The sequence below is a fragment of the Megalobrama amblycephala genome, linkage group LG10 (genome assembly GCF_018812025.1).
Source record: "Megalobrama amblycephala isolate DHTTF-2021 linkage group LG10, ASM1881202v1, whole genome shotgun sequence".
NCBI classification, from domain to species: Eukaryota; Metazoa; Chordata; class Actinopteri; order Cypriniformes; family Xenocyprididae; genus Megalobrama; species Megalobrama amblycephala.
The window spans coordinates 20782345-20809959 of NC_063053.1; the positions used below are offsets into that span (position 1 = coordinate 20782345).

General features: G+C 36.7%; 2 protein-coding genes across 8 annotated transcripts in view; both read left to right on the top strand.

Moving 5' to 3' along the window:
• Positions 1-13343, top strand: part of sobpa (sine oculis binding protein homolog (Drosophila) a) — a 47219-nt gene extending 33876 nt beyond the window's left edge. For 5 of the 7 annotated variants that reach the window (XM_048205341.1, XM_048205343.1, XM_048205342.1 and 2 more), the window contains 3 exons: positions 439-522; positions 7313-9379; positions 10178-13343. In XM_048205341.1, coding sequence (XP_048061298.1) covers positions 439-522; positions 7313-9367 — 2139 coding nt within the window. In that variant the 3' untranslated portion in view covers positions 9368-9379; positions 10178-13343. The remainder of the gene's footprint in view (positions 1-438; positions 523-7312; positions 9380-10177) is intronic. The other 2 variants (XM_048205344.1, XM_048205347.1) reach the window with 1 other exon arrangement.
• A 5455-nt stretch (positions 13344-18798) lies between these two features.
• On the top strand, positions 18799-23524 carry slc66a3 (solute carrier family 66 member 3). The gene is made up of 7 exons (XM_048205350.1): positions 18799-19147; positions 19752-19834; positions 19914-19983; positions 20119-20176; positions 21893-22013; positions 22094-22135; positions 22215-23524. Exons 1-7 carry the CDS (start codon positions 19002-19004, stop codon positions 22304-22306), a joined length of 612 nt encoding a protein of 203 aa, XP_048061307.1. The 5' UTR covers positions 18799-19001; the 3' UTR covers positions 22307-23524.
• Positions 23525-27615: the final 4091 nt, after the last annotated feature.

Here is a 27615-nt window from a genome sequence, read left to right on the forward strand (position 1 = left end):
TTGTTTTCTTTTAAGATCAGTTTTCAGTGTTATTTTATGACAGTAAATTTTATTTTATTCAATAGTGTTGTGTTGTAGCACTGCTTTCTCCCCAGTTTTCTAGAATATTTCTGAATTCATTTTTTTTCTGCTTTTGCTATATTTCAAGGTGTTCAAGTATATTATATAATTGAAAAGAATTCTAGTTTCAATCTGCCATACTATTACACAATATAACCTTGGATTACAGACAGATTTTGTACACACACAAGCACACACTCACACACAGAATGTCTCTTTTCTCTATATATGTCTCTTCAGGTCAGCACATGTTGTTTTTATTCTCTCACTCCATTCCCTCATTCACATCATTCTTTCTTTCTTTTCTACATCTGTTATGTATGTGTTTATTTTCAGTTTTGGCCATGCATAAAAAGGGACATTATGTTTTTCCTTTAGGCCAGAGAGGAGGAGGGCGTTCCACACCACAGCTTGTCCAAAGACACGCCCAGACTTGTCCTCAAGACAAACAGCGATGTGCTTGTAAGATATAAACCATTTAACACCCCAAAATTAGAGATGTAGAAACAGCATATGCATATTGATTAAATGATTTAGATTTTAGAAGAATGGTGTGATTGTGACCATGTCTGAAAGTCTTAAGTCTTAATTCTGAAATATGGTGTGAACAAAACTTTTGACCTGTTTATTATAATTTTTGTTGTCGTTGTTGTTAATATGTTTTGGAAGCACTTTTTTTTTTTTTTTTATTGTGACATTATTTTTATTAGGTATGCAGCAATATTAAAATCCTAACCGATACTGATAAACCAATAATTATTTTTATGTTATGGCTGATAAACGATTAATGGTCGATATAAAAATTCCATAAAGAAATGTATGAAAAAAGAAGCACTAAAAACTAAAATCTGTAATTTTAAATGCTACAGATGAATTTAGGGATTATATATATATATATATATATATATATATATATATATATATATATATATATACGGAAGAGGATAAGGGCCAAGCAATAATAAAAAAATAAATAAAACCATCTCGAGATTAAAGTTGTTAAATTTCGAGAAAAAACTCATTAAATTTTGAGAAAAAGTCGAGATAAAATGTTGAGAATAAAGTCATTAAATTAACAAATTTATTCTCGTAATTTAACGACTTTTTTCTCATAATTTACTGACTTTATTCTCGTAATTTAATGACTTTATTCTCAACATTTTATCTCGACTTTTTTCTCGAAATTTAACGAGTTTGTTCTCGTAATTTAATGACTTTATTCTCATAATTTAAGTAATTTGTTCTCATAATTTAACGACTTTTATTCTCTAAATTTAACGAGTTTTTTCTCGTAATTTAACGAGTTTAATCTCGAGATGGTTTTATTTTTTATTATTGCTTGGCCCTAATCCTCTTCCGTATATATATATATATATATATATATATATATATATATATATATATATATATATATATATATATATACATACACACTGTATGACTATATACAGTATTTTAAAATGTATATTTTGCAGTGATATTAAATGATTAAATAAGTGTTTTTAATGGTTATCTTTAATAAATATTAACTTGGTAACACTTTACAATAAGGTTTCATTAGTTAACATTAGTTAGCTACTTTAGTTAACATGAACTAAGAATTTTCAATAAATATACAAATGTTGTATTTCTTAACATTAGTTAATGCACAGTGAACTAACAGGAACAAACAATGAACAGCTGGATTTTTATTAACTAACATTAACAAAGATTAATATATACTGTAACAAATTGGGTAATTGAGGTAATCAGTTACATCAAATTCCTTAAGTTAAGAAAATCAAAGTTTAAGTAAGCAGAACTGGCAGATTTCATTTTTTACTCGGGTTGCCCAAAGCACAATGGCGCTATATTTTGGCGCACTGCTCATGAGAAATAGAAATCCCAGCCCAGTTTCAGGTAAATTTAAGTTTGTCTAAATTAAAGCTGCAGTCCGTAACGCACGTACAGATAACTGTTCCGCATATGACTGCAATTGCACGTTTTAAACAGAGATGGCGACAAAGAGGAAAAATCGCGGACTGTAGCTTTAAAAGAAACGAGTTCATAAAACTCAAAACAGTGAAACAAATCAGATTACTAAAAATGTGTCAGGTTTGTGAACTCAAAAGAACAAGAAAGTTCTAAATGCTCAGAAAAGTTAATTTAACTGAACAAATTTGTTTAGTTTGAGTTTGCCCTATTCAAACCAATTAATTATTTTTGAGCGTTAAGTTTTACAGTGTATATCCCTAAGTTTTATGCTAATTATCAGTATAATAAAAACAAATCTTTGTCAATTTAATTTTTTTATTTATTTATATTTTTTGCATCACAGTCATGAGACTAATGTCACAATTATTGTGTTTTTTTGTTTGTTTTTTTTTGTTTTGTTTTTTTGGAGTGAAATATGACCCAGAAATTCCTTGCCATTATTTTATAGTGCAAAAACAGCATTGCAAAATTGTTTTAGCTTCTGTTGTTTAAGACTTAGCACTTGACACCAGACTGGTCAAATCACACATGCTCTGTTAACTCAAGACTAGGTCATGAGGTGTTCTGCTTTTCTATTTTATTAGCTGTAAAAGCAGTTTGTTATACATTTCTGACATTCCATTTTTCATGTTTTTATTTAAACATTGTCAATCTGCATTGAATGCTACTGTTTGCCACATGAATGGACAAGTGGGATGTGTGCGTGTGTGTGTGTGTGTGTGTGTGTGTGTGTGTGTGTGTGTGTGTGTGTGTGTGTGAAATCAGCATATGGCTGGTCGAGAACAGACTCATTTTGGGAACAGAGGGTGTGTGTGATGGGAAAAGAAAAGCATTAGCACAGATCTTCTATTCTAACATTGAGTTGGCAGCCATACGTTAGCAGGTAATTACAGTAAAAGAGCGTACAGCTACTCGCAGCATGGTCACGGACATCGGCTTAACGGCTACAGCAGAAGTAAATGACAGTAATTACCTCTCAACCATGTTAGAGAGAGAGAGCAAAGCAAAATAAGGGTGAGTGAAAGATTAAGAGAAAGTGAGATACAGTGGATTGAGAGAAAGAGAGAGAGAGAAAAGAAGTCCATTAGGGTAATGTGCAGTAAAATTTCTCTTAGAGAGCCGTGACTCGTTAAGTGGTCTCCATCTGTCTCGCTTTTTAAACTCAGGAAATATGAAAATCATTTATAATTGAGAATATCCAGGCTCGCCTCGAGCTGGTTTGTGCTTGTTAACTGGCATGGTTAGAGCTTCCATATTTAAAACTTAAAACATCATTAGAAAATCACATCGATTCATGAATGAGTGGCATCTGTCAGCCATCATCCTGCGGGAGCCAGCTTCTTTCATATCGAGCCAATTCAAGTAAGATTGGATTATTGATTGTCTAATGATTCATACTGATTTGATCTCCTCAGTTGCTGTATGTCATGCTAAAATTTATTTGTTCTAAATGGATTCTTATACTAAAAATTTCCATTAAAAATAATCTGTATTTTACAGTAAAAACACCTAAAAAACACTTAAAACTAAAAATTATGTTGTCAAAAAGCAAAAGTAATATAATAAGACTTTTCAAAGAATGTATCTTGAAGCTACCCAATTTATTTTAAGCAAAAACCTCATTGCAAAAAGGGTTAATGACGTGACGGGTCTTTTTTTTTTTTTTTTTGTCCAAAGGCCTTAATAATAATAAAAAACAAAGATATGACATCCAAAGTATGTAAGGTAGTACAACTAGATCTCTTTTATTGAATCCAGAACGTTTTAATTATATTTTGCTATATGTAAAGGTATTTTAAATATTTTGAAGTTTCAAAAGGTCATTCGGTTTAACCGTCCAAAGGTCAATACAGCCATTTTATTTTGTGATTAAAATATCTTAAAATGTAATAAATGTATATATTTTTTATTCTGGCATGATTTTATAACATCATTTATCAACATAGAGCAAAATGGTATTAAAATTATCCGTAGAAGTCATTGCTTTGTGAAAAGAATGAGAAAGAATGTCCGGAAAAAAGAATTTCATTGATGTCATTCGGAGTAACCAATATAAAGGGACCATTTTGGATCAAGTCATGCAGTCAATATCATGTGACAGGATGTGACATCATTCAGACACCTGCAAAGAACCACATGGTCATGAAGCAAAGTAACTAACTCTCTTTTAACTCTTTGAAAAATTCATGTTTTCACTTGCTCATACGCATGTCCTGAAAAAATCAGGTCATTCGGGACAACCGCTATAAAACATGGAAAATGTTGTAATATTTTAAAAACTTGTACTAAATATAAAATGTTTGATTGTCCTTTTGCTAGGTAGCTAGCAAGCTAACTGGTTAAATATCAGCCTGTTAGCATTTTTTGAAAATATTGTCATTCGGTATAACCAAAAGTGTCATTCGGTAAAACCAAAATTTTGGTTAAACCGAATGACTTTTTTGGTGACAAATTTTGTCCAACTTGTAAAAAATGAAAAAAGCAGTTAATTGATTACAAAACCCACATAATCTCATTGTTAACACTTAATAAAACTCATAAAGCAGAGCTGTGCATACAACAAGAAAAGAAAAAAAAAAACTATTAATTTCGAATTGGGAAAATTAATCTTATATTAAGCAGTAAATTAATTTTGTTTTAAGTATTTTTTTTTTTTTTTACTGGATTATAATATTTTAGGGGATGGAAGTAGACTATGTGAATATGTGAGCATGTCTACTCGAAGCCAGTGATTTCACATGATCCAGTTTTTGCATCCTTCCTATTTTCCTTCCTTCTCTCTCTCTCTCTCTCTCTCTCTCTCTCTCTCTCTCTCTCTCTCTCTAACCGTGTGATGAATGTCCATCATTGACAATAGTGGCATATGATAAATGCCTTCATTATCTTCAGTGAAACTCTGGCTTTGGCAGTCAATTCACTAGTCTTAAGAGAAATCTCTGTCTCTGCAGATTTCTCAGGCAGGCCTGAGGCAAATCATATTCACATTTTTAAAAAAAACATTGTTGGTTTTAAAATCAAAGGTTTAAGGTTGCCAATGCATTAGTAAACAGTAAACACTTTTGAACACAACATATATCAAAATAAGCAGGCATAGGAGTTTATAGCTATTAGATTTCCATTGTGTTCAGTATATGTGTAGTTATGGCATGAGATTAAGAAGAGTAATTTTGTTTCTACCTGATTTTGGGGCAGATTTACCATTGCAGCACTTTAGCAGTAATATTTTAGTGTAAAACATGCCTCTTTTTATAATAATTAGGCTTGTTATGGATAGCTATAATAATAATAATTATAGATACAACAATATAGCACTCAGAATCGACTTGCAAGATGGAGAATTTCAGGTATTGGGGTGTGTTTGCACCATTACTTAATTTGTGTAACCGTTCTCCAAGTGGGACTCGAACTTGGGTCCACCGGCATGGGAGTCGAGCACTCTAACAAGGAGGCTAAAGACCACAGTCTCTAGCGTCAGTCGCTAAAGTGCCTCTTGAGATCAGGAGAGTGAGGTTTACACAGGTATACAGCTCTTACGGGCCTACGTTCGTGACACTTGCAAAAATCTTTTAGTGAATTGGGAGCTAAAACATCTCAAAAAATGCATGCAAATAAATAGGGCTGCACAACGATTAATCGCGATTAATCGTTTGCAAAATAAAAGTCTGTGTTACGTAATATATGTGTGTGTTCTGTGTATAATAATTATAAATACATGCACATACATGTATAAATTTAAGAAATATATACATGTATAAATAAATATACATATTTATATATATTTTATATTACATATATAAATATTTTATATATAAATATAATATTTTTCTTAAATATATACATGTATGTGCATGTATTTATATATACATAATTATTATACACAGACCACACACATATATTACGTAACACAGACTTTTATTTTGCAAACGATTAATTGCGATTAATCATTGTGCAGCCCTACAAATAAACTACACAATTAATTTCCTGTGAATTCCCTCTTCTGTATGCAGTTAGTTGTGTTGCCAGGCCTGTCTGTGTCTACTTGTCTGTCTTTTTGACAAGCCAATGTTTGAAAATCTCTTTCTATGTACTCTACTCGCCAGGCCTGAGGCAAATTTTTCTCTATCTGCACTCAACTACTTTGACTGACCTCCTCTCTGGAGATTGACAGCCTTATCAACACTTTTGTTGAATGGTTAGACAGACAGAACTATCCTGGCAGAAAGAGTGTCAGAGAAAAAGAGAGAGACAGAACAAGTGTTTAATCATTTAGTAGTATTTCTTTCTTATAGGATATTCATGGATATGTTCATCTTTCCATGTTTTGGCCTGTCTGTCCCCCCGTTAAATTACTCTATTCTTTGTCTTAGCAGAACACGTCATATCCTTTAATTACTCAAAGTTCCCTCTCGCTTACTATTCTGTCGTGCTTATACGTGCACACGCAAACCAGGTTTGAGCCCCTCGTTCCTGTCTATCTCAGTCTGTTGTCACTGTCTTCCTCAGTTAGTGTCACCTGCTGTGCCACAGATACACACTCACACACACACACACACACACACACACTCAGAATCCACATGCATAATTGCCCCTTGAAGGGAAAACCTTTTAGTCGTGGCTGTCAGTTTGACCCTGCAGCTTGCCTTGGGCAGCTGACTCCTGACATCTTGTAATGAGTGTGTCTGTGTGTGTGAGGATGTGTGTGTTAAAAATACACAGAGACAATGTGTTAGGAAGAGTTAGAGAACGTTAATCAGGGAAAAACAGAAGAAATAATTTTAAAAATTACACTCACCTTAAGCATTTTTGTACTTATTATTGTATTTTATTCTTATATTTATCATTTAAATATTTAATTTTTATTATGATTATTATGTTTTATTATATTATTATTATTCATATTTTGTTTGATTTTAATATTTCATGACATAAACCACATTTCTCTTCACACTTGGATTGTTATATTTAATGCTAATTCTTTTATCCCCTAAACCCTATAATCTTACATAGATCTGACACTTTACAACACACACACACACACACACACACACACACACACACACACACACACACACACACACACACACACACACACACACACACACTCTGCATACTGTGTGTTAGATGGCTCTCTAAGTCATAAAGAAGGATAAGCCATACTCTTTTAATGAGGTCTTAGTCCACAGAGAGTGTTTGGATTAGAATTTGTATACTTAAAATAGACATTTGAAGAATTAATCTCTAGTTTATATTGTTCACTTTGTGGTTGTTCTTGTTGCAGGTCTGCGATTGGTGCAAACACATCCGCCACACTAAGGAATACCTGGATTTTGGAGCGGGTGAGAGGCGGCTCCAATTCTGCAGTGCAAAGTGTCTGAACCAATATAAGATGGATATATTCTATAAAGAGACTCAGGCCGCACTGCCAGGGGGTCTGTGTAACCCTCCTCACCCCACGAGTGATACGAAATCAGAGAGTGGAACAGGTGTACAGCTCCTTACACCTGAGTCCTGGAGTGCACCTCTAAACGAGCTCCGCAGTCGCAAGGTACCTTCACCAGGGGGTGCCACCACTGTAGCCGGACCTTCTGGATCCACATCAGGGTCACCATCTGAAGCCGGAACTGTGTGTTCCTCCTCGTCCTCGTCATCCTCGTCATCATCATCAACGAAAATCCCCACACCACGGCCACATGAAAGCCCTGCGTTACCGCCACCTCCTCCACCACCTATAGCAGGTTTACATCCAGCTCTGGGTGTGCCACCTGGCAGCCCGCCAATGGTCATGACACCCCGTGGCCCGGTCCCTCTCCCTCTATTTATGGAGCACCAGATGATGCAGCAGATTCGTCCTCCGTTCCTACGTCCCCCAGGACCCAACAGCCCTCATTCCAATCCCATGATTCCTGGCATTGGACCGCCACTACCTCCTCGGACTTTGGGCCCTCCATCAAGCCCCATGCACCGCCCACTCCTTTCCCCCCACATACACCCGTCCTCCACCCCAACCCTTCCTGGGAACCCTCCAGGTATGATGCCCCCTCACCCCGGCAGCCACATGCCAGCCTTGCCTTTCCCCCCAGTTAACATGATGCCAGCTGGACACATCCCAGTTCCACCCATTATGAATATTGGCATGCCTTCCCTGGCCCCCCTAGTGCCACCACCAACATTATTAGTGCCCTATCCAGTGATTGTGCCATTACCAGTCCCCATTCCCATTCCGGTGCCCATACCGTTCAGTCCGCAGGCATCAGGTGACCGACCAGGAAATGATGGAACGCTTCCGAATGCTGCGAGCGAGCGGAGCGATTCAAAAGCACCGCCGTCATTTTCTCCCAGCTCCTCCAGAGGGGAAGAGAGGGACTTTCACCAAGACCCTCCCACCTCAAATACACTCTCGCCAAGATTTTCCAAACAGATGGACCAGGGCAGGACAAACATGGCGGATTTGTTGGTTAAAACAGAAAACTCTGGTAACAAAAGCTATGGACACTCCCATAAAGACACACCAGCAGATGGAGTCATTGATCTAACGACCAGTCGTCGTTCCCGGCAACAGCTAGTGATCCAGAGGGCTGTATCCTGTGTGCAGGTAAAAGCAGAGCCCGGTTTAAGCCCACCACCTGCACTTTTAAGTGAAACTGAGGTGGATGGGTCAGCTGGTACTAGTATAGGTACGATAGAAGATAACAACAGAGACAGAAATGTTGAAAGCCCATTGGCTAGTGTGGCTCTGCCTTGTGCTGACCCGTCCTACTGCAGTGGCACGCCGCCACTTTCTCAGCCAATCATGTGCAGCACCTCCACTATTTCTAGCAACACTACCACAGCTAAAACTGAGCCTGGCTCTGCTACTCCCTGCAATGTGATCGTTAATGGGAGCTGTAATGTGCCTCCAGCAGAGAGTTCGATCAGAACGCCCCCGTTAGAGCCGCGCCCTCTGGTGGACCCCTGCCGCAGGACTGCTGCTGTGTGCGACGAGCCTGCGGGGGCAGATCTAGAAGGAGAGGACCTGAAAGAGAACAGCTGCTTGGCCACAGATAGAGACTTGGCAGGTAAGAGAAGCTCAAATGACCAGTCTGCCATTACCGCTGGAACAGGGGAGGACAAACCTCAGAGCCCTGAAGACGCCCCATCTGGTGAGGACCATGCTTACGCCCTGCCCCTAATGCCCAAACCTGGCTGTGTCATTCAGCCCGTGCCCAAACCTGCTGACAAAACTGCTGCCATCTTGCCCTGTGGCTTGACAGCCCCATTAACAGGAACCGTTCCAATGGAAATGGAGCCTCCGCTGAAGAGAAGGTGTCTGCGTATCCGCAATCAGAACAAGTGAAATGGAGGACAGGTGAGAATCAGATTTTGTCAACTCTCTTAGTAGTCACAAGATTTATGTCTTCTTTCACACTATGATTACTTTAAGCATTACAAATATTTCTGTGCTTGGTTACAAATTAGTTTTAAAGAAATAGTTATGCAAAAATAATAAAAAAAATCTTTTAATTTATACATCCCCTAAGTTGCACAAAAACTGTATGACTTTCTTCTGTGAAAGACAAAAGCATGAATTTGAATAATGTAGTTTATCGCTTATTCCATGCAACTAAACAAGGAACTGGACCTTTCAAATAGATGCAAACAGGAGAGTCCATGGCTGCATACAAAATTGCATACTTCCCTACTATATAAAGTAGTACGTGAAAAACAGTATGTCACAAAAGAAGTAAGAATTCACACGTGATTTCCTTCAAAAAAAAAAAAAATCTTAACACTTTTGAATAGTAGTATATTGTGCAGTATATATAGTCTTTTATAATAACATTATTATACAATACATGGGAAATATTCCACTCAAGTGGGTTAACTGCTGTGTCTCCAACATTGAGTCGGTGAATTGAACCCGAGAAGTGGATCATTCAGATTCATGAATGGCATTTAGTCTGGTTTTTTAACTGGATCATCTAATTCATTGTTCAATACTCTATCCCTATAATACACTGATAACTCTTAAATATATCTATGAATTGTTCCTTTAGCCCCATGAACCATTCAAACTGATCCAAGAAGACCAACAAGGCTGTATGCAATAATTTACCTATTACTCCCTCTTCTTTTCTCTTCATTTTTTCCCACCTCTCTTTCATAGATATTAACATCTCACCAAAGGGATAAAGAGGACTGCACTACAGCAGAGACCATCAGCTGTCCACAGACTCCACAATCCAGCCAATCAAGATGTCAGCCTTGTTTTCTCAACCTTTCCAAACCCGCACATACACGTTCTGACTTAATATGCACACAGATCATCCGGATTGGGCAGAAGTCAGCTCTATCTCCACCCCTTTCGGCTAAACAAAGACTGACACAAAGTGTTAATCTGAGAAGTAGATCGGCTGTGATGTTTGACCTCACTTGCGATGTCTTCAGGCATAGTCTGTTCTCAGTCTACTTGTTGATGAAAGAGATATTTCCTATCCTCTTCACTCGACCCCTCCATCTATGTCTTGTTGTTGAGAGGACTTTCCCCCTACTGGTTGGAGGCGGTATCGCAGTGCAAGTCTATGGTGTACATATAAAGATTTCCAAGAAGGCGGAGCTTAATCCAAACACAATAGGTCTAACAGGCTGCCAATCAAACAAGCTCATGAATAACTGAAATTGGAACAGGGCCAGTCAAATCCTGCCACAGATGGATGGACCAGTTTTCTGCTTTGTGTGTGCATTCAAAGAAGCTCGGTTTAATCTGTCTGTACGTTTGTGGTCTGATGCTAGCGATTCAATAGCTTCAGTTAGAAAGACTAATACAGATGCAGAGCCGCTTTAAAAGATGGACAGAAATCTCTCTGAATAGTCTCTCCACTCAAATATTTCTCTCGCTCTCCCCCTCACTTCCTCTGACTATGTGTATCAGTATCTGCAACACCAGCAAAACACTCTGTAGTCTTTCTTAACCTCTTTCCTTTCTCTCCTTTCTGATGGAGAGGTGTTCTGGAACTGGACACCAAAAAAAGACAGGAAGAGAGAAATGTACACAACCTGGAGGGAGTACAAAAATCACAGCGGGAGCACAAAAACAGAAGGATGGAGTGAACTTTCATTTCATCCCTGGGAAGATGCTGGAAACTCATCCACCGTTGGAGATTCGAAGATAAGTAGTCTGCACTACTGGAGAAAAGTGTTGATGGATTGTTTGCTGGTTTATTGTGCAATGAAAATTCATTTACTCACCGATTTGACTTGAGGATTACAGGGTACAGACCTCACCAAGCATTTTGGCGAACTGTTAAAGTGGCTGCTAGCTTTGTGGCCATTGGCTTGGAGACTGTCCCACCCAGTCTGTTCAATCACACGCGCTCATTGCCATGCTTCATGGCTCAACCAAGAGTCTTGTCTAACACTGCTGGTGGGTTGTGTACACACTGTCCTGATGTATCAGATGGCTGGATTGAAATCTGTGTCCACAGGGGCATTTGGGTTGGATTTCTCATTATTTATATCATTATCCATCTTATTGCGGTGCTCTTATTTAAGAAAAATCCCTCCTGGGTTTCCTATCAGAGTACAATCAAAACCAGTGGAGAGGTCAGTAAGTGTTTCGGCCAGCAGTGTGAGCTGGTGTCAAGGGTGCATTCCTGAGGTTCATTCGTGTTTTTTATGCTTTATTTTTTGCCAAATCCCAATCAGTGCTAAATTATGTTCATCACTTCCTTTCCAGCTACGGTTACAGGAACAGTTGCAGTTAGTTCCAAGCTGCCTCAGAGTTGAGTTCACTTACACCAGATGCCAAGAACATTTTGAGTTGGCTAGGTGGACATAGAGCCAAAATGATTTTAGTTACATAGAGTACTGTAAGATCTGAACGCAGGGTTAAGCACCTGAGTGCACAGGTTATTTGTTTTGACTAAAGTGGCGGAGTGAACCTTAAAGCCAAGCGTGTGTGTGTGTGTGTGTGTGTGTGTGTGTGTGTGTGTGTGTGTGTGTGTGTGTGTGTGTGAGAAGATGTATCATATTTCTGGCCAAAACAGAGTTCAGTTTGACAAAACATTCAAGTTTGCCAATTTATTTTGGGAGAAGTTCTAAAATTCAAGTCAAAAATTTGTCCTGCAAGGTGATAGAAATCACAATGAGGATAAAATAACAAATGACCCAGATGGGTGATTTGAAAATACTGATGAATACACTATGAATGCCAGAAATTGTAGACCTAACCATTTCCTTTTCCATGCAAACAATTTTTTTGAGAGCGGAATTTAAGATAAGACAGTTGTTTTATTTGCTTGTTTTTTCTTTGCCTTTTTTACTGTTTATTTACCTTTTCTGTTTTGCTTTTGTTTACTTTTTGTTTTATTTTATTTTCTTTTTATCTTTGTTTCATTTATGTTTTCTGTTTTTATTTAGTTTTTCTTTGTTCTTTTTTGTTTTCTTTTGTTTGCTTTTTTGTTCTTTTTTGATTTTAACTGTCCAACACTGACCCAAATATCCCCTCTCTTGCCTTCAACCTTTACCACTCCTCTCTTGCTCTTTTCCCCCCTCTTTTTTTCCTCTCTGCTCTTGGACGATGTACAAAGAGGAGTGCAATCCTACCCTATCCCTCTGTACTTTTTGCTGCAGGATTCAGTTTCACAGTGGTATATTTTTTTTAAGAGTAGGCTCAGAGGTCTAATTGTGACTGGTTAGAGTAAGGACTTGATTTCTCTCTGGGGTTTGTACGTGGTGGAGTCTCATTCCAGTGTCAGATTTAAACACACACACATTCCTGTGTCAGATTTATTTTGTCAGTCCTGATACGGCTGGCTGACCCTCCGTCTGGATTGAGGTGTTACAGAGAACAGATTGATAAAAGGGCAAAAAGCACAAACGCACACACCCAAAGTACACGGTCAGTCACTGTGTCTGGTGTGTTTATGAGTGCAAAGGAGAAACAGTGAATCTCAGTGTTGATCTGAGATTCTTGATACTGTGTGTGCGGTGTAACCAAATGTACATTACATGTCTGGATTGGTCGTGAGGAGCCAGCAACAGCATCATATGTCGCTCTCATTATTGACTCAAATTTCCTCACTTTTTCCCTCTCTCTCCCTCCTCCTCTTTCATACTCAGCCCTTTTACTTCTCCCTCCTTATTTGTTTACTTTTACTTCTCTAAGTTAGTATTTCAAATACTCCATAGTGAACTCTACCTATGGAAGCCTGTTTTCACAATTAAAAAAATTAATTGTGCAATAAAGTTTAAAATAAAAACATAAATCACATTGTGAGATATAAAGTTACAATTATGAGAAATAGTCGCATTTGATGGGGCTGTTTACACGACCACTTTTTCAACTGAAAAAAATTGAAAACTTTTGATCGTTCATTTACACAACAGTGGCATTTTGGGGGTCTGAAAACACAAACTTTTGAAAACAGGTTTCAAAATGCAAGTTTTTGAAAACTATGCCATTATCATCTCCGTGTAAACTACAAAAAAGTGAATTTGTGAAAACGGTGACGTCATGCGCATTACATGTTCAATCTACAGTTTTTCTTTACAAAGTGACATCGCCAACTACTGGCCTGGCATGAATAATACAGCATTTTTAGTCATTTTCGCGGATCCATGTGAACATCTGTACGTGAAAAACCCAAAGGAAAAACGTGATTTGCATAATGTTGTAAGATATATTGTAACAATTTAGCAAAAGCAAAGTTGCAATGGCAAGATACAGTATAGTCACACTACAAGATTTAAAATTTCAGAAAGTTGCAATTACCTTTTTATTTTTTTATTCCGATATCCAGATGTCCTAAAGGCTGATTAAATTATTCACTCTGACCGATACAATTTTATTCCCATTTTCAAACTTACTTCTATAATGATTTGCTCTTAAAAGAAGCTGTTACAGATGTTGATTGATAGGGTATATGAAGGACATTTTAAGGTCACATCTTAAAGAAATCACTCTTCATATAGCTGCACACACCAACCAAACACCCATTACTGCTTATCTCACAGACATGAAATATGATTTTTTTATCACTTCCCTGTGTATGTGTGCGTGTGTGACCTTGCTGTTGTAACCAGAGCAGCACAGACTGGGCCGGGACAGATATAGCCCTGAAACTCAACACTGTTGTAGTGTCTGCGGTCCCACGCAGACAAGACAATGACACCAGCAAAAACGCGTGTGTGTGCGTGCGTGTGTGTGTGTGTGGGACATAGCAGATGAAGCTGTCCTTGACAACAGCAGGGAGACACTGTGTGTGTATGTGTACAATGTATGGAAGAGATAGTCACCGCACGTATGGTAAATACTGTAAAACTCTCAACTATTATAAATGGTCACAAAAAGTAGTAAAAAAAAAAAAAATGTATTTAACCATTTTCCTGTGCTTTCTAAATGACATGATGGTGATCCTGAATTTCCACAGTGAGAAATATCCAGTGTCTATTACAGTGTGTCCAGATCTTTTTAAAAAACTCAAGCTGGTCTGATAAAACAAGCTCAAAATAAGCAACATATCTCTCCAAAATACACTACCGTTCAAAGGTTTGGGGTCGGTTTAGAATGTAATTCATTCCTGTGATGGCAAAGCTGGATTTTCAGCATCATTACCGCAGTTTTAAGTGTCACATGATCCTTCAGATATCATTCTAATACACTGATTCGGTGCTCAAGAAACATTTCTTAAGGTCATGGCAACATTGGTCCACTAGAGGGACATGAATTGTGTGCTCTGTCAGCAAGCGCAAATAGGACAGATGAGAGACCCAAGGAGTTAAAATGAACTGAAATAACAAACCGTAGAGCTTGAGTGCAATACTGTAATCCAAGAGCATTTCAAAGGATTTACTAGAGAGGCGCCTGTTTTAGTGGCCAAATTGTCTTTCAGCCCTGAGGCTGGGTACAGAAAGAGCATTTGGCTTTTTCATTCACCAAAATTAGTAAGTTTGAAATGTTTGGAGGGCTTCTGATTAATCAGACGGGGGAACATAAGCACTGCTGTGGTGAAAGATCAGCCACATGCACAGTTACAAGATGGAGACGCAGAAACTCATACACCCTAACTCAAATACCAGCAAAACCAATCAATCAGGGCATCCCACATCGAGCAGTGTTAAACAACTCAAACAAAACAACAATCACAGCAATGTCAGCTCTATTGTAATGATGTAAAATCAAGAAAACTGGAAAAGCCGAGAGGCAGCTTAGTTGTGAGTTTTCATCTTATACAGTATGTGACAAAGGGGTCAGTAATATCATAATAACTCTCCTGAAGCCATTTTTTAAAAAAATGTTTTCCCATCATTCCTGTTGGTGGTATTAAGAGGATGGCTTTGTCAACAGCCAGAATTATGCAACAACAAATTCTTATTTCTACACTCTGTGTGAGAGGCACTATGTCTGTGTAAAATAACAAGAGCAAACTGCAGTTTTTAAGGATCTAATGTTTAAACTTTTTTGAGGTAAACATTTGAGCTGCCTTAATTCTTTGTGCTCTGTAATTAACGACGCCTGCTTGTTTAAAAAAAAAAACCCACTTTGTAAAAACACACACACATGAATAATAAAATCAACTTTGTTATCTGGCTAGTATGGATGTATAGATGCTTTGTCTGTCCTGTATGAATCTGAGATTTTGCTAAATTTGCCCACTCGTCCCACCCCATCACCCTGAAACCTTGTACATTTACGCTTGTTGTTGTTTCTCAATCTTTTTTGTGTACTTGCAGAACATTTTATAGTATTATTTATTACTGGCAAGCCTTTGCATTTGCAAATAATAAAAAGCAAGAGAGATGGTTCTTTGAACAGGGTAGCAAGAGGCAGCAAAGCTGCTCAATGAAAAGTATGTCTGATTTTGTTTGTTTTTTTAAATTAAGGAAGGACATGGAAAGAGAAAAGAAAAAAGATAAACTTGTCTTTTGATTATGAAGTTGTTATAAAACTTGTTGCTTTAAAATGTATCATTTTTGTGTTGTAACAGTATTTGTTTAACCCAGTGAATTGCTTATTAAAAACAAATAAATAGAGGCACACTCCAATTCTCATTTCTCCAAGAATGCTCTTCATTTTTATTCTGTTTGCTTAATTAATTCATTTGTGGTTGGGTCATTCTCAAACAATGTTGGCTTTCTAACTTGAAAAATAGATTGACTTATTGATGGCAACAATAACATCTCAAAACACCACAGAGCAGACTAAAATCAATACAATATACCATTAATTAATTTTAATTCAATAACACAAACATGAACTGAAATAGAACTAATTTTAAAAGTCAGAAAGTCAACATTTTGTGATGTAACACCAATGAAAGTGTAACAAAAATGACAGAAATTTAATAAATGGAATTACGTAAAGGAAAATTAATAGGCCTAACTTTCTCAGTGTTCACATTTGAATCTGAGAATTATTCCCCATCTAACATAAAATCTTTGTTTATATATGGTATACTTTTAATATATTTAAATATATTATATATTATAATATTATCTCAGAAAATTAGAATATTACTTAAGACCAATACAAAGAAAGGATTTTTAGAAATCATGGCCAACTGAAAAGTATGAACATGAAAAGTATGAGCATGTACAGCACTCAATACTTAGTTGGGGCTCCTTTTGCCTGAATTACTGCAGCAATGCGGCATGGCATGGAGTCGATCAGTCTGTGGCACTGCTCAGGTGTTATGAGAGCCCAAGTTGCTCTGATAGTGGCCTTCAGCTCTTCTGCATTGTTGGGTCTGGCATATCGCATCTTCCTCTTCACAATACCCCATAGATTTTCTATGGGGTTAAGGTCAGGCGAGTTTGCTGGCCAATTAAGAACAGGGATACCATGGTCCTTAAACCAGGTACTGGTAGCTTTGGCACTGTGTGCAGGTGCCAAGTCCTGCTGGAAAATGAAATCTGCATCTCCATAAAGTTGGTCAGCAGCAGGAAGCATGAAGTGCTCTAAAACGTCCTGGTATACGGCTGTGTTGACCTTGGACCTCAGAAAACACAGTGGACCAACACCAGCAGATGACATGGCACCCCAAACCATCACTGACTGTGGAAACTTTACACTGGACCTCAAGCAACGTGGATTGTGTGCCTCTCCTCTCTTCCTCCAGACTCTGGGACCCTGATTTCCAAAGCAAATGCAAAATTTACTTTCATCAGAGAACATAACTTTGGACCACTCAGCAGCAGTCCAGTCCTTTTGGTCTTTAGCCCAGGCGAGATGCTTCTGACGCTGTCTGTTGTTCAAGAGTGGCTTGACACAAGGAATGCGACAGCTGAAACCCATGTCTTGCATACGTCTGTGCGTAGTGGTTCTTGAAGCACTGACTCCAGCTGCAGTCCACTCTTTGTGAATCTCCCCCACATTTTTGAATGGGTTTTGTTTCACAATCCTCTCCAGGGTGCGGTTATCCCTATTGCTTGTACACTTTTTTCTACCACATCTTTTCCTTCCCTTCGCCTCTCTATTAATGTGCTTGGACACAGCTCTGTGAACAACCAGCCTCTTTTGCAATGACATTTTGTGTCTTGCCCTCCTTGTGCAAGGTGTCAATGGTCGTCTTTTTTTTTGGACAACTGTCAAGTCAGCAGTCTTCCCCATGATTGTGTAGCCTACAGAACTAGACTGAGAGACCATTTAAAGGCCTTTGCAGGTGTTTTGAGTTAATTAGATGATTAGAGTGTGGCACCAAGTGTCTTCAATATTGAACCTTTTCACAATATTCTAATTTCTGAGATACTGAATTTGGGATTTTCCTTAGTTGTCAGTTATAATCATAAAAATAAAAGAAATAAACATTTGAAATATATCAGTCTGTGTGTAATGAATGAATATAATATACAAGTTTCACTTTTTGAATGGAATTAGTGAATTAGTGTATTTTGATGGTATTCTAATTATATGACCAGCACCTGTGTGTGTGTGTGTGTGTATATATATATATATATATATATATATATGTATATGTATATGAAGACTTCAGATGCAATGTCTGAAATGTTCTTCTAAAAGTTATTTCACTTTAATGGCAATGAAAAGGACCTATTAATTGCCATTAAAGTGGAATTACTGAACCTAAACACACGAGCTTGATAGAAATGCTTATTTTAGAAGAAAATTTCAGATGGCACTTAGAGGCCTTTGCATCTGAAGTCTTCATACATATATATACATACATACAGACAAAAAACAATGGCACTTCAACCAGTAAGGAAAATATGGTCATAGTTCTTAAGAAACTTGTTGTTCTTGTTATCAATGAGTTTAAGAGATTTAACAGGGGAAATCTCAGCAATGTAGACATCAAATCTAGTCTTAAGAAATTTGTTTTTGTGAATAAAAAATTTACAATGCAACACAAAGAAATTAACAACAAGAGCAATAGCATAGTCACTCCTAGAAAAATAAAGGAATATATCCTTCAAAGAAAAGTTTAAATCACATTTGATAAAAGGAGAAAGATAACTTAAGTCTTCCCAAATAGATTTAACATGATTGCAATGGTAGAATAAGTGAAGCAAAATTTCTACCTCAACTTTGCAAAATACACGTAAGTCAGAGAGATCAACAAAATAGCCAATTTGGGAGTTGGTTGGGTAAACATTATGTAAAATTTGGAAGTGTACAATATTTTTCAGGGAGTAACCATGCTCTCTTCCAGTGAATACTGTCAAAAAAAAATTGTTCCAGAAAAATTTACATCTAGGTTATGTATAAAATGTGTAATGTAACAATTGCTTTATATGTACTGATACTATATATGTATTGCGAATGACCTGGCTCACGACGTCCTGGTAATGGCACTCCGTCACTCAAGAGCAAAGCTGAAGCTGTGAGCTACGGGCGCTGTGGAGGGTCAAATCTCGCGGGCTGATGTGTGCGGAAGTGCTGCTCCATTAGATATTAACAGCTGGAGACGCTTCGTTCCAGGATCGCTTAAGCGGATCATAGAGGGTAATTATAGGACCAAAAGTGTACAGAGATGGACGGTAATTTGACGCTGAATTTGGCCAACTTCAGCACTCTCTTCGTGTGTATGGTGCTGAAGTTCCCGCAGATATTCGTGCTGATGCGGGCCAGAGCGACCGCTGGAGTCAGTCTGAACAGTCTGCTGCTGGAGCTGGTCGGGTAAGAACTTCACTGCTTTCACATGAATTGAAATGAATCTTTTAACGACTGCCACATGAAAAGCTAGATGCAGACATCCGGAATGAGCTGCATCAAAGTGGCACTGACATGATGTTCGTGCATGCATGGATGCATATGCAGAAGTGATTGATATGTTCGGATGTTGCCTTGTATACTGTAGAGTAATTTTCACTTTTCACCATGCATTTAAGTCAAATTATATTGTATCTGTCATATGCAACATGTTATTTCAGCTAGCTGTCACCATTTCTCGTTTTCATCCGGTATAACTTTGAAGTACTAGAATAACTAAAACTATATACTAAAAATAACAAATAAAATTTCATAAAACTAGGTAGACATGTCAAAAACACAACAAATTTACTACAAATTTAACTAAAATTAGTTAAAACAGAAAATATAATTCAAAATATTAGAAAAAACTATAATATTGATGATGATGATACTAAACAACTCTGTATCAGATTTTTAGGATTAAACAATAATCGGTGGACTCTGGTGTTAAATATCAAATGTATGTGTTTTTTTTATATGAATGGCAAAAAGTTTCCAACTCTGTTCTTCCTCTTCTCCCTGTGTGTAGGTTTCTAGTGTTTATGTCCTATCAGATGTACTATGACTACCCGCCCCTCACATACCTGGAGTATCCCATCCTCATTGCACAAGGTGAGACGACATTCTGACGCTCAATCACGAGTGAGACTTTGGATTCTGAGGGTTTATGTTCAAGCTTGTGTGTCCACAGATGTCATTGTGCTCCTGTTGATCCTGCACTACAACAGAAACTTGAAGCACAGCCTCATATATGCAGCACTGTATCCTTTAAACTCATGATGTCAGGTTATGCTATTTTTCTGGGCACAGAGTAAAAAAAATGTCCCAATAAAACAAAAAATATTGATAGTTTTGAAAATATGACAGTTTTCCATCTCCTTTACTGCAAGAATCAGGTTTGTGGGTGGATGGCAGCTGCTTACAGTACAGAAGTGGGTGATTGATCTGGCCATGGTGAGAACATGCCATTACTGTTCTTTTTGCATTAGTGTCAAATTTACAGTTATTTGATCCTATTTTGAACATAATAGATTGAGATTAAAGTGTCTTTTTGCAACATTATTTATATTATTTAACATTATATGGGGGGCCTAATGGTTAGAGAGTCAGACTTGTAACCCAAAGTACCGTCTCAGTCCCGGCAGGACATGTAGGGGAGTGAATGAACAGGGCTATCTATCACTCTCATTACACAAAACTGAGGTGCCCTTGAACAAGGCACTTAAAGGTGCAATATGTAATATTTTCTGTCTGCTAGAGGTCGCTAGAGGCCTATTCAAAACAAAAGCGTAGCTTAATGACGGCAAGTTTGAGCGCCGAATCTTGGGACATGTGGTCTTCACCTCAACAGCCGGTGGAAAAGAATCGTGATAGGACTCGGGCGGAAATCATGTTCATGGATGCGATTATTAACGTTACCGTAGTATGAAGCAGAGCAGGACTGAGTGTTGTTGGAGCTGAACGAGGCTGCTGGAGCGATTGCGCAACACATGCCTCACGAGCAGCGGAACTTTTATTATGCCGCGGTCGCCGGCGCCGCTTCCGCTTTTCCGGTCATGAGTATGAGGTAACACAGCTCTGTTTATCATATTAGATACATTTGAGTGTGCTGTAAATGATGTTATAATGTTACTCTGTGCGTTTGCTTGGCGGCTGCTGTGAGACACTTGTTTGAGACACGAGTTGCAAACATTTTGGATATTGTAAGTACTCAAGTGAATAAAATATATAACACTGGCCTAGTAGTTTTTGGATATTTTACTGCAAAATTCTTACATATTGCACCTTTAACCCCTAATCACTCCCCGGGCACCACAGCAAAAATGGCTGCCCGAGTTTCGAGTATGGGACACCATACTTGGCTACATGTCATGTCACTTTCACTTTATTTGTATGAAGTATGAATTGTTTGATTTTCGGTCATGCCCCAAACTCGCACCATTGTTCGAGCCAATGTTGTCCAGCCCAGTCATGCTTAAAAATAAATAAATAAAAGGAGGGAGAGAGAGAACATTTAGTGGTACAGAAATTATACACTTCTCAATTTGATTATTAAATATTTTAGATACACTACAATTCAAAGGTTTGGGGTTGGTAAGATTTCTTAATGTTTTTTTAAAAGAAGTGTCTTATACTCACAGAGGCTACATTTATTTGATAATGCAGTAAAAACAGTATTTTTGTGAAATATTATAAAAAAAAAAAAAAAAAAAAAAAAATATATATATATATATATATATATATATATATATATATATAATTCTGTTATAAAATTTTTTTATTTGAATATATTTTAAAATATAATATATTCCTGTGATGACAGCTGAATTTTCAGCGGTCTTCAGTGTCTCATAATCCTTTATCATTTTAATATGTGGATTCGGTGCTCAAGAAACATTAATGCTTAAACAGTTGCTTAAATTTTTGTTTTTTTGTAAACCATGATACATTTCAGAATTCTTTGATGAATAGGAAGTTCAAAAGAACAGCATTTATTTGAAATAGAATTTTTTTTTAAACATTATAAATGTCTTTACTGTCAAGCTTGATCAATTTAATGCATCCTTGCAATTTCTTTAAAATCTTACTGACCCAAAACTTTTGAACGGCATTAATATTTAAAAAAAGTTTTAAAAGAAAACAACTAATATTTTTGCCATTCTCTGTCAGAGTCTGTGCACATTCATCAGCGCCAGCAGTAAACTGGCACAGCTTCAGTGTCTGTGGCGCTCAAAGGACTCTAGGCAGGTCAGCAGTCTTACCTGGGGTCTGGCCACATACACATGCCTGGGTAAGTGACAAACACAAAAGGAACACAATGCACTTCTCCAGTCTGTCATGTTGATATTGAGTGTTTGCTCTCTTTGTCAGCACGGATCTTCACCACCGTCGTCACCACAGGAGACACACAAGGTCAGTAAGAATTCAAGTGTTGATTGTTTGGTTAAGATGTCATCTTTACCTTTCCTCTCTTTTTTTTTTTTTTCTCCAGTCCTCATTCGGTTTGTCATCATGACCGTTCTGAACTTGTGGGTTACGGTTACAGTGATCTACTACAAACCCCATGCAGTAAAACGGGACTAAGACTTCACACTTTACACACAAAATGTATTCTCTAGATGTGGGGTTGGAGTTTTTTTTTAAAGAAATGAACTGGAATCAGGTCAGTTGCTATTGGATGTAGCACTTTCTATATTGCAATGTAAAAGATGTTGAGATATACTGACTACAGCCAAAAACCTTTTTATCACAATGCTTTCCATATGATTTAATTAGTGCTTGCAAGGCACCATTCATACTTTTTTTGCAGAGAATTTTAATATAAGGTGTGCTAATCTATTTTTTTGTAAATTTAGTACTTAAGAAATTTATTACATTTTGAAAATCTTCAATTCCAAATGCAAAATAATTTTTGCATATTGAATTGCACTTTTTTTTTTTTTTTTATATAAATCTATTTGAATACTGAATTGTGATTGGTCTCGTCTTCCTAGCCACCTTGACATATCTTAAACTTTAACATTTTCTACACATTTATTTTGTTGCCTTGCAAGCACTGGTATTTTATTCAGGACATGCAAATCTTGTGTTCTGAGATGTAGGACAGAGTAGTTTTCTACTCTCAATTGCTTTGAATCTCAGACGTGAATGTTGTGGAACCTAAATTCATGAATTACATTTGTCATGTCAGAAGTTTGACCAAAGTATTATGAAACATACATTCCTAGTATCCTCCCCTCATTCTTGCATTGTTCCTTAGAATTCCAGTGAGGTTTCTTCCATGAACTGTTGATTCAAGTTCCTGCACTTGTACATGTTACAGATATACTGTTATGGTTTTTTAAGTTAGTAGTTTGGTCATTTTCTTTTTCTTCACAGAAAGGCAAATAGTTTGTGACCAGTTTTCAGCTAAAGAACTGTTAAAATTGATCAATGATATCAGGCTGCTGATCAGACTGTTTACTGTAGTTCACACAGGGATGATGTTTACATACACTGAAATATGCAATGTTTTATATTGAGCTGTATTATATGCTGATATAATGAAGGCAGGGTTTTCTGAACTGGACACCTTTCATATATTACTGATGTTGTGTTAAGCTTATTCACTTTATAATATTATTGAAGAAGAAAAAACATAGGACTCTTCTGGTCACTCAGATCAAGCAATGTTCAAGTACTAGATTACTAAGAAAATGTTCATGAAGATTTCAATATCTAAAGCACAACGGTCTCTTTCCTAAGTACTTTAATAGGTCTTTTGTATTTTATAAATCAATAAACATTCCTTTTGTGTGGAAATGTGTTTTTTTTAAATTACATATTTAGAAAATAAAAATGATCATTTTTTAAAATAATTTTCAGAGCCTTTCTTTTGTGGTAATCTACGGAAGAGTATAAGGGGCCAAGCAATAATAAAAAAATAAAACCATCTCGAGATTAAAGTTGTTAAATTTCGAGAAAAAAGTCGAAATAAAATGTTGAGAATAAACTCATTAAATTACGAGAAAACATTCGTTAAATTTCGAGAAAAAAGTCGAGATAAAATGTTGAGAATAAAGTCATTAAATTACGAGAAAAAAATCATTAAATTATGAGAACAAATTTGTTAAATTATGAGAAAAATTTCGTTAAATTTTGAGAAAAAAGTCGAGATAAAATGTTGAGAATAAAGTCATTAAATTACGAGAAAAGTCGAGATAAAATGTTGAGAATAAAGTCATTAAATTATGAGAATAAAGTCATTAAATTACGAGAACAAATTTGTAATTTAACAAATTTGTTCTCGAAATTTAACGACATTTTTCTCATAATTTAACGAATTTGTTCTCGTAATTTAACGACTTTTTTTCTCATAATTTAACGAGTTTATTCTCAACATTTTATTTCGACTTTTTTCTCGAAATTTAACAACTTTAATCTCAAGATGGTTTTATTTTTTTATTATTGCTTGGCCCTAATCCTCTTCCGTATAATCAACTGGATACCCCAGATAATTTCCCATTTTTTCTTTAAACAAAAGCATCATTGTTGTGTACGCAATAACTATCAGTAAAGATGTCATAGTTGTATAAAGTATATATATTATTCCTGTGATGAAAGCAGACAAAGGAATGACCACATTGTTTATATTAAAACTTTACTTCCTTTTACTACATTCACAGCTATATACTGATTTAACTGACTACTATTGTTTACAAAAATAAGCAAATGTTATACAAGGTCTCCAAACAACACGGCTACATATGCTTTTCATTTTATGGTCAAACAGTACATCAATATAAAACATGCAAATCTGGAGGCAGCGCTTTAAAATAAAAAAAGTGCCCAGACCTGTATAAATAGCAAACCAACTGGTAAGATGGCAGGTCAAATATACGCTGTATATTCATTTTTATAACGTGTAAAAGAACACGGATATGCATTCACAGCACACCCAGAGATACACACTGTTTGCTAAGGTGAAGATACACAAAAAACAAACATCGACCACTTCAAATCACGAAAAAAAAAATTTGAAGAAATATTTCTTTAGTGAATTTAAACATGGTTTTTAGACATTCCGCCATCTAATGAACATTTCAGTTATGTGCTTGCAAGGTGAATCAGTTTTAGTCTTATGTCATAGCATGAAACTCAAAATCTCAACTTTTAACAGCTGATGATCAAACTCATAAGGCCAGCCAAAAACAGACTGAGATCAATTTCAAATCTGGAAACATTTTAGAAACTCCTGCCCACATGCACAGCTCACATCTAGATGATGATCACTGTTAATCATACCCGTTAATAAAGGTTCCTCCTCAGATTACCGTCAACTCATACTAGGGAGTGAGCAGCACAGGTGTCCAGGAGATCATTATGGGATGCATTCATGATCAAAGAGGGTTAAATCACACTTTGACCACACAGTGGGGTAAACAAAGATAAAAACACTCTACAAGAAACACTAGAGTTGCACTTGCATTTCTGAAGGAATGAGAAACATATGTAGTGGTGTTTTCTAGCCGTTTATGTGGTGTGTTGTACTACTGTCTATATTCAGCCATTAAAAAGTCAACCCACCCCCCCCCCCAAAAAAAAAAAAAAACTACGGTCAGACCCAGCTGTCGTCCACATTCTCTGGCCGGTTCAGTCTTAGCGTTCAGGTCAACTCTGGCCTTGAATGAATAAGAAGTTTGGTGTGACTCTGACCCTTCAGTTCTGTGTAGATCTGTTGTGCTCTTGAAGTCGAAGCAACCGCATGCCCAGAAAATAAAAGCCATATCACGACAGCAAAGCCTTCATCAACATTTGTGCATCTCTCACTTTTTTTGGATTTGCCAAAATGTGCGAAAAGTTACGACAAAGGTCTTTTGTTGATGTGACAGGAAGAACCCCAAATCACCATGTAGCAGCACCAGATTCCCAATATAAGGTTAACTAGAGAAAGAGGGAGAAATCGAGAAAGAGAAAGACAAAGAGAAAGTTAGTTTCACCACTTTCTAACCCAAGAGGACAGAAAAATCCTTCGGTAATAATAAAAACTGCACCACAGCGTACATGCCATCATGCTCAAGAGAAGCAGATTAATACACCTGCAAACACACACAACAGTTGCAAACTTTTATTGCAAAAGGGAACAAAGACCTAAAATAAAAATACTGTTTTAATGCACATTCTCTCATTCTTTTTCCGTTTACAGTACAGTTGAAATGTCTTTTTGAGAAACAGTTTGTAAACACGGCAAGCCAACGGACTCATTTGTTCAGAATGCTGTTGGTGGAGTCTTCTCGCCTCATCTTTGGAGTGTCCAGTCGAGGGGGACTAGGGCAAGAGGGTCAAATGTCAAATAAGAAACACAAGCAGGCCAAATACCAATTCTCTGAACAAACCTCCTCTCCTTCGATAGTAAACGAGAAAGGATTGGAGAAACTATTCAGCTTGGTTTGTATTCAAGAGCACCCCCTGTGGGTTTGGAGGGTGGAGAGGGTGTTTATGAGCAGAGGAATTGGTACAGAATCTTCTGATGGGATATGGAGAATTTGCCATAACCTATCTTGGCCAAATCTTTCACACCAATAAGAATGAACACACTCACACATGCTTGAATTTGCTTCAACACCAAACAAATCCCACTGCACTCCGACTGTTCCAAAACCTAGTGAGCAGCCTAGAATTTAGTGTAGCACTTTATTAATGACCTGATACTCTAAAGATCACAAAAATGCAAATATTGGAAAAAATAATCAATTAATGTAACTGTTTTCGATGATAAGATTTAATAGTGAATAACATTGACATTTATATTTCATCTTATTTTTGATAGACTATTTTAGGAATATACTACCATTCAAAAGTTTGAGGGTAGTACTATTTGTTTTTTAAGGAAATTAATATTTTTATTTACCAAGAAAGCATTAAATTGATCAAAAGTGACAATAAAGGCATTTATAATGTTACAAAAGATATCTTTTTGGAATAAATGCTGGTCTTTTCAGCTTTTTTTTAAGCAGCACCACCATTTTCAACAACAAATGTTTCTAAAGCACCAAATTAGAATATTAGATTGATTTCTGCAGGATCATGTGACTCTGAAGAGTACGTTTTCTGAAAATTCAGATTTTGCCATCACAGGAATAAATTGCATTTTAAAATACATTTAAAAAAAGGTTATTTTAAATTATAATAATATTTCACAGTATTACTGTTTTTACTATATTTTTGATTAAATAAATGCAGCTTCTTTCAAAAACAAACTTTTGAATAGTAGTGCTTTTTTACTGGTAAATGTCTGATATTAAATTTCGATATTATTTTGTTTAATCAAATTAAAAGGCATCACAACATTATAATATGCATTATAATATCATTATAATCTTATAAAATCAATAATGTTTTTAAAGATTACCTTAGTGTGTGTATTAGATCATCTCAAATAATCTACATAGAGCCTACCAAGGGGGCTTACAAGGTTTTGGAACAGAGCCCCTATGTAAGCGGTTACCCTGTTTCAACCCTACACACGCTCCTCAGAAATTAAACGTATGGTTATAATCTACATCATCCACGTCATCCAGAGCCCAGTGCCAGTCCTGAAGCTCCAAATCCAGAGGCCTGCAGGTGGAGGAGAGAGCGTTCAGCCAAGCCTTCACCAGTCTCCCAACAGTGAGGTAGTTTGCTAAGTCGTAACTAGATCTTGGCACATTAGAGGTAATTACTATAACTGAACTAAACCACTTTACCCTAAAAGAAAGACAGGCCACTGATCAATGACTGCTGAAGCTTTGAAACCATCTTTATGCATCTTTGAGTTTGGTGCTAAATGTGCAATGAAGTTGAAGATATTATATATTCTCTATTTGAGAAGTTTGAAATCTTCTGATGCATACTTTTAGTATTTAGCCTTTAAA

Coding starts and splice junctions, on each gene's coding strand:
- slc66a3 (XM_048205350.1), top strand. CDS start 19,002: ATGGACGGTAATTTGACGCTGAATTTGGCCAACTTCAGCACTCTCTTC. Junction 19,148..19,751: donor CTGCTGCTGGAGCTGGTCGG/GTAAGAACTTCA, acceptor CCCTGTGTGTAG/GTTTCTAGTGTTTATGTCCT. Junction 22,136..22,214: donor CACCACAGGAGACACACAAG/GTCAGTAAGAAT, acceptor TTTTTTCTCCAG/TCCTCATTCGGTTTGTCATC.